Raw genomic sequence first — 7,325 nt, 5'->3', positions numbered from 1 at the left:
CCCCACAGAATGGATCCCTCCCTTTTTATATTCAGAATTAAGTTTTCGTTTGCAGTCTTCCTTCCTGATTTTCCACTGTGATTTTCGTGTCCTGATAAATCGCCGACCTACCCCAGTCCTAGTTCGAGGCACACTCTTACAAAATTGGGATACATTATTTTTATATTTTGGTAGTGGTCCCGCCGGGATTATACCCCACGGAATAGGCTCCCCAGCTGCTTGTGGTAATGGTAAACAAGCAGTGATACTGGTCGCATTTTGGGCCTTCCCGAAATCTCGGATTAGTCCCACCAACAGATTTTCCCTAGGTGTTTCGGTTTGGTTTCCAAAACACACGAAGCTTAAGAGGATTATCAGTCTTTTCCACCACCCAATCATCCTTTTGTATATCTCTAGGTGCCCTTTTTACATGCGCTGAATGTACCCACGCAGTAATCCCATCGACTTTTACAGCGGTGGGAGTTGTTAACAATACCACATACGGTCCCTTCCACCGAGGTTCGAGCGTCTCTGATCGGTGTCGTCTAATCAGAACTTTGTCTCCGACCTGGAACGAATGGGGCATCGACACCTCACCCGGATCGTAGAGGTTCTTCAACTGTTCCCAAACTTCTTTTCTAACTACTTCCAACGCTTTTAGGCGTGCTGCAAGAGTAAGAGAGGGCACAACAGGTTCATCAGTCCCCACTATTTCTGTCAGAGGAGGGGGACTCCCATACAAGATTTCATAAGGGGTGAGCCCCGTAGGTCCTGGGGTGTTTCGAACCCTAAACAGAGCGAGGGAGAGAAAGACTGTCCAATCCCTCCCGCCGGTCTCCGCTACTAATTTAGTTAAAGTTTCTTTCAAGGTCCTATTCATCCTTTCTACCTGTCCTGAACTTTGAGGGTGGTATGCACAATGGAGCTTCCAGTTAATCCCCAATTGTCTGGCTACTCCCTGACTTACCTGGGCGACAAAGGCAGGTCCATTGTCTGACCCGATTACCTTGGGAATACCAAACCGGGGAAAAATCTCTTCCAGGATCTTTTTTGCGACTACTAGTGCTGTTTCGTTCCTTGTAGGGTATGCTTCGACCCATCCAGAGAAGGTATCTACAAATACTAACAAATATTTGTTACCGTACCGGGCAGGTTTTACTTCCGTAAAGTCTACTTCCCAATATGCTCCTGGTCGATCTCCTCTCAGTCTCTTTCCTTGGATTCCTTTAGTATGTCCTGCATTTGTAAAGGCACATGCCTCGCAATTTTGTACGATGCGTTCCACGGTTTTTCGTAGGTCCGGGACCTTGTAGCGTGATTTTTTTTGCTAGTGTGATAAGTTTTTCAGTCCCCAAATGCGTAAGTCGGTGCATTTTATCGATGTAAGCTTTCCCTTCCTCAGCGGATAGGTTTGTTTCTTCCTTTCCTTCCACTGCCTGTTTGTCGTCAAGTTTTACTGAGAGTATCATGGCCTCTAGTGCGGCCTCTTTGGCAGTTGTGTCTGCCATTCGATTCCCTCTTGCAACCCAGTCATCTCCTTTTTGATGCCCTGGGCAATGTATGATGGCCACCTTTTTGGGGAGATGTACGGCTTCTAGGAGATTTAAAATTTCCTCTTTGTTCTTAATTTCCTTCCCCGCCGATGTCAAGAGCCCCCTCTGTCTGTATATTGCCCCATGGACGTGGGCTGTTGCGAAGGCGTATCTGCTATCGGTAAATATGTTAATCACTTTTCCTTCAGCCAACCTCAGGGCCTGTATGAGGGCTACTAGTTCGGCTTTTTGGGCAGAGGTCCCCTCTGGCAACGAGCTAGCCCACACGACCCGTTTCCCGTCCACTACGGCTGCGCCAGCCTTTCGCTTTCCTTCCAACAGGTAGCTGCTCCCATCGGTGAACCACGAGGGGGTTCCTTCCATAGGCTGGTCAGTTAGGTCTGCGCGAATGCCCACTTCTTCGGCTAGAACCTCTTGGCATTCATGGAGAGGCTGGTCACTCTCTCCTGCTTCAGGCATCAGTGTGGCTGGGTTCAGGATGGCTGGAGGGGCAAACTTAATACGTTCAGTTAGTAACAGACTCTGATAGTAAGTCATCCTGGCATTTGTTAACCACCGGTCAGGAGGTTGTCGAATAATGCTTTCCAGGGAGTGGGCTGCAATGATTGTAATTGGTTGTCCAAAAGTAAGTTTATCAGAGTCTTTTACCAAGACTGCGGTGGCAGCCACTATTTTAAGGCAGGCAGGCCATCCACTGGCCACGGGGTCTAATTTTTTTGACAAGTATGCCACTGGCCGTTTCCAGGGTCCGAGTTTCTGTGTTAACACACCCCGGGCCACTCCCTTTCGCTCATCCACGAACAGAGTAAATGGTTTGGTGAGGTCAGGTAACGCCAGAGCAGGGGAACTTAACAGCGCCTTCTTTATGTTGGTGAAGGCCTCCTCCTGCTCTTTGCCCCATACGAATTCTCCTTTGTTTTTGGTGAGTGGATATAGTGGTTCAGCCAAGCTAGCAAACCCAAGTATCCAAAGGCGACAGAACCCCGCCGTTCCCAGGAACTCACGCACCTGTCGAGAGGTTGACGGGGTGGGGATCTGCAAGATGGCCTTCTTTCGGGCTTCTGTCAGCCACCTTTTTCCATCCTTTAGAGCATATCCCAGATAGGTTACCTCTTTCTGGCAGATTTGTGCCTTCTTTGCTGAGACACGGTACCCCAACCTTCCAAGTTCAACCAGTAGTCTGCGAGTTCCCATCAGGCAGCTTTCTTTGGTGGACGCCGCGAGTAGGAGGTCATCTACATATTGGAGTAAAGTTACCTGTGGGTTTTGTGCCCGGAAAGTTGCCAGGTCCCTGTGGAGGGCTTCATCAAACAAGGTAGGAGAATTCTTAAATCCTTGTGGTAATCTTGTCCACGTGAGTTGACCCACTCTCCCACTTTCAGGATCTCTCCACTCGAAAGCGAAAATTAACTGGCTCACTGGATGCAGTCGCAAGCAGAAAAATGCATCCTTTAGGTCAAGGACTGTATACCAGGCACGATCTGGGGGAAGAGAGCTTAAGAGATTATATGGGTTGGGTACCGTAGGATGTAAGGTAAGGACTCTTGTTGACTTCCCGCAAGTCCTGTACTGGCCGATAATCCCCAGTCCCAGGTTTCTTTACCGGCAAGAGTGGTGTGTTCCAGGGAGATTTACAAGGCACAAGAATCCCTTGTTGTACAAGCTTGTCGATGTGAGGTCGTATCCCTGCTACTGCCTCTTTTGACAATGGGTATTGTTTTACGCTTATTGGGGTGGCACTTGATTGCAGCTTGATCACTATGGGAGGGATGTTCACCGCTTCCCCCATGCCCCCAGTTTCGGCCCATGCTTTCGGATACTGCTTGAGCCACTTTTCAAGGTTATCCAGGTTCTCCTTGGGGTTTTGGTATAGTCTATATTCCTCCCCCAAGTGCAGAGACAATACGCATGTTTTTGGCTTTCTGCCTGCAAGGGCGATCTCAGGGCCAGCAGAAGTAAAGCTTATCTGAGCCTTCATTTTTGTTAACAGGTCTCGTCCGAGGAGGGGGGTAGGGCACTCGGGTATTAACAAAAAAGAATGGGATACCTGGTTAGTTCCCAAGTCAATAGTTCGATTAGTTGTCCAGGGGTATTCTTTTCGACCTGTTGCTCCAATTACCATGGTCTGTTTGTTAGTTACAGTCCCTAATGAGGTTTTCAGTACGGAATATTCTGCCCCAGTATCAATCAAAAAATTTACTGGGGTCCCCTCCACATTTAACGTTATCCTAGGCTCGGGGAGGGGTTCCGGGCCCTGACCCCATTAATCTTCATCTTCCTCCAGGGTTAGTACTCTCTTTCCCTTTTTCTTAGGGCATTCACGGGCCCAATGCCCATGTTCCTTGCAGAACGCACATTGATCTTTTCCCAGTCTTCTGGGTCCCTTATTCCTGTCATTGTCGCCCAGGTCCCTTCCTCCTTTCGCCTGTCTTTCCCCTTGGCGTTTCCCCTCGGCCATTACTGTAGTAAGTATTCTTGTTAAATTCTTATCCTGTCTCTTTTGTCTTCGTATTTCTTCCTTCTCTCTCTCATTCTTTTCCCTCTCCCACTTTTCTTCCTCGGTTTCCCTTTTATGGAACACTTTCTCAGCCTCTTTAACAATATCTTGCAGGGTGTAATCCTGCAATCCCTCGATATGCTGCAGTTTTCGTTTTATATCTGGTGCAGCTTGTCCAATGAAGGACATGATAACGGAGGCCCGTTGTCCCCTAGATTCGGGATCAAATGGGGTATAAATACGATAGGCCTCCATGATACGTTCTAGGAACACCGAGGGTGGTTCATTAGGCCCCTGCATAATTTCTCTCACCTTTGCCAGATTGGTAGGTTTCCTGGCTGCCCCTCTTAGTCCTGCTACCAGAGCCCGGCGGTATATGGACAGTCGTTCCCTACCTGCTGCTGTATTATAGTCCCATTGCGGCCGCGCTACTGGGAACAACGCCTCCACTTCCATTCCTGTTCGAGGGGGTTGGCCTGGTTGGCCTTCCTGTAGGGTTTTTCGTGCCTCCGAGAAGATTCGTTCTCGCTCCTCTGTGGTGAAAAGTGTTTGAAGTAACTGCTGGCAGTCGTCCCATGTGGGCTGATGGGAGTACATCAGGGATTCGACTAGTCCTATGAGGGCAGCAGAGTTCTCAGAAAAAGAAGGGTTATTTGCTTTCCAGTTGTACAAATCGGAGGACGAAAAGGGCCAGTACTGTAATGGTTGTAACTCATCTGGCTCTGTGGGGGCTGGCCCCACCGCCCGGAGTGGTAAGGCTACAGTGGAGTCTGGTCCCTCAGGCATTATCCCCCGTTTACTCCTGGTACCGGTATAGGGTCCTTCTTCCCAACCCCCCGGGTTATATGGCACAGGTACTCCCTCGTCTGGGGACCGGGGTCCAGTTGGGGGGGCGGTGGGTATAGATGTGGATACAGGTGGAGTCCATTCAGGGGGTCCTTCGACCTCTGGATATACCTTGGTCTTAGGGCTTGGTTCTTTCAATTTTTCATAATCTCCTCCATTATTGGTCACCCCTTCTTCTACTCCTGTGAGAGCCAGAGTCCTGGTTGTCACAGGTACGCCCCGTCTAAAGTATGAGTAGGATGGGGCTAGGACTCTTATTTTATCATTTGGAAGAAATGGTCGGACCCAGTCCGGCGGATACATCACCAAATCTTCCCATACTGTGATATATGGTTCTTGGTCAGGATGGCCTCCTATTGAGGCGAAAATAGTCATTCGGACTGCCCGTATGGTATGGATGTCAAAGGTACCTGACCGTGGCCATCCTACTTTAAAGGTTGGCCATTCACTTTCGCAATAATTTTGCCAATCCCCCTTCTTGATAATAAGAGACAGGTTTTGCCCTCGTGCTTTTACTTTTGCCCAATGTGCCAATGTTAATGACAGAGGGGTGGATCGGGACTGCCCCATGGTTATCAGTAATACAAAAAAGATTATAATAAGACACACACACACAGAAACAATTTCTCGCTCTCCACGACTTTTACACCACGGAAGAGATCTTATCAAAATTTCAGAAGGGCGGAGACTTCGTCCCCTCATTCACTCCACAAGGACCAGCTAGGTTTCACCTATAGGCAAAGGTTGCCTATTTTCACCCGTGAGGCATCCCCCAGGGCCGTAGCCTGTGGTGCCGGACACGTCTGTCCCCCACACGTGCTACTCAGAAACCTCTTTAAAGTCTGTCAGACCTTTACTGACCCAGCAGCTTCAGTTTTCCCGTGACCCTTACTTCCAAAACAACATAACACAACCCTGACAATTATGACTCCTATCCTTACACAGGTAGAACATAAAAAATCAATACAATTAATCAGGCACATCTAAAATTTTGCACAAAGGGGTTTCTGTCCCGTACCTATCCCCGTAATTGTTGAGTGTGACTCTCAGGTGAAACCAACAAATACACTTATGGACACAGAGGCGGCACAAAAAGCATTCCCTGAACTTACAAGGGTATCAAGGTATGTTCTCACCCAATCACCCACAAAAGTAACATTCACTTGGTCTCTGATGCTTAAGATATCTGTGCAACAGCGAGCTCCCAATCTCACACACTTTAAACATTTTCAGAGGTTAATGGAGAGAGAGAGAGAAAAAGAGAGTGAGAGACTGAGAACCTTATCCGTGTATCCCTAAGTGTTTTTCTTACTGAAGTTGGGGATTATGGACTGTTGGGTCACGAGGTTCAGGAAAGAATCCTTAGTCCCAGACCTGGTCAACAGTAGGCTTATTTAAGGAGACCCTGCCGTTGAGTCACGAGGTTCAGTCTGGACCCCCTTGCTTTCTAAGGCACCCTTAAAAGGGGCTTAGGTGCGGCTAGATCCAGACCTAGTCTCAGACTTGGTCAACGGTACGCAGCCTATGACATAGAGGAATGGGCACTAATTTAAATTTCGAGAGACACAAAAGAAACAGAGATAATGGAAAGAAATAACGTTAAAAACAATGTTATCTCAACAAAGCCTGCTCAGTTACACAAACCACAAACTCTTAATCTCAATCTACACAAGCTCACAAGCTCTCATGTGGCGCCACAAACATTCACACAAAAAAGCTCACCTCCAAGGGGTCATCGTTTCCTGAGGTGTTCGTCGTTGATCCCGGACGAGCCCCCAAAATGAAAGGCGAAGCTTTCCTCTACCCAGGCAGACGCGCACCTCAGAGGAAAACGAGGAGCCGACTTGATGCAAACACACGAGGTGAGGTTTATTTCGGAGCTCCGGGTCGTCTCGTAACTCACGCAGGAGTCAGAGGAGGCGACCCTGGTGCTCAGTAGAAAAGGGTTTTTATAGGGTTTACACGCCACACAACAGATATAGGGTTCAAACAATAGTTACAAGCTCTTGACCCTTGGTCTGGCCCTTCCTGATAACCACAGGCCGCAGCCTTTTTTAGGAAATGTTTTTAACTTCTGCTTCTAGGAAATGAAGCGGTCTCAATGAGACTGCACTTTCGCTGAGGCGGTTGTTGTTCTCATGGTGTGCAGGCCGTACTCCATTTTGTTTGTTTTGCTTCTCCTCAGTTTGTTTTGCTTCTCCTCAGTTTCGCCTCTTCTCAATGTGAAGTCTTAGAGCACTGCTACAGTGCCCACAAGTGCTGTCATGTCACACAGCGCCGCTGCAAAGGCCAGATGGGCTGTTGTATTACACACTCCTGTTGCAGTGCACACCTGTGCTGTGATGTCACAGAGCACTCTTGCAGTGTTCAGTTGTGCTGTGATGTCAAACGTCCGCGGAAGAGGAAGACGGAGCACTGGAACAGGTTGCCCACAGGGCTTGTGGAGTCTC

General features: G+C 48.5%; 1 protein-coding gene across 1 annotated transcript; it reads right to left on the bottom strand.

Annotated features, from left to right (window-relative positions):
- Nucleotides 1–304: 304 nt before the first annotated feature.
- On the bottom strand, nt 305–5,448 carry LOC133629283 (uncharacterized). The gene is given in 3 exon segments (XM_062019942.1): nt 305–1,324; nt 1,326–3,078; nt 3,080–5,448. Coding segments are annotated over 3 exon segments (5,139 nt in total). The 5' UTR covers nt 5,446–5,448.
- Between the last annotated feature and the right edge of the window lie 1,877 nt (nt 5,449–7,325).

Source organism: Colius striatus, unplaced genomic scaffold (assembly GCF_028858725.1).
Source record: "Colius striatus isolate bColStr4 unplaced genomic scaffold, bColStr4.1.hap1 scaffold_36, whole genome shotgun sequence".
Lineage (NCBI taxonomy): Eukaryota > Metazoa > Chordata > Aves > Coliiformes > Coliidae > Colius > Colius striatus.
Note: the sequence above shows the minus strand (reverse complement) of the source record. Positions and strands in the feature narration are given on the sequence as shown.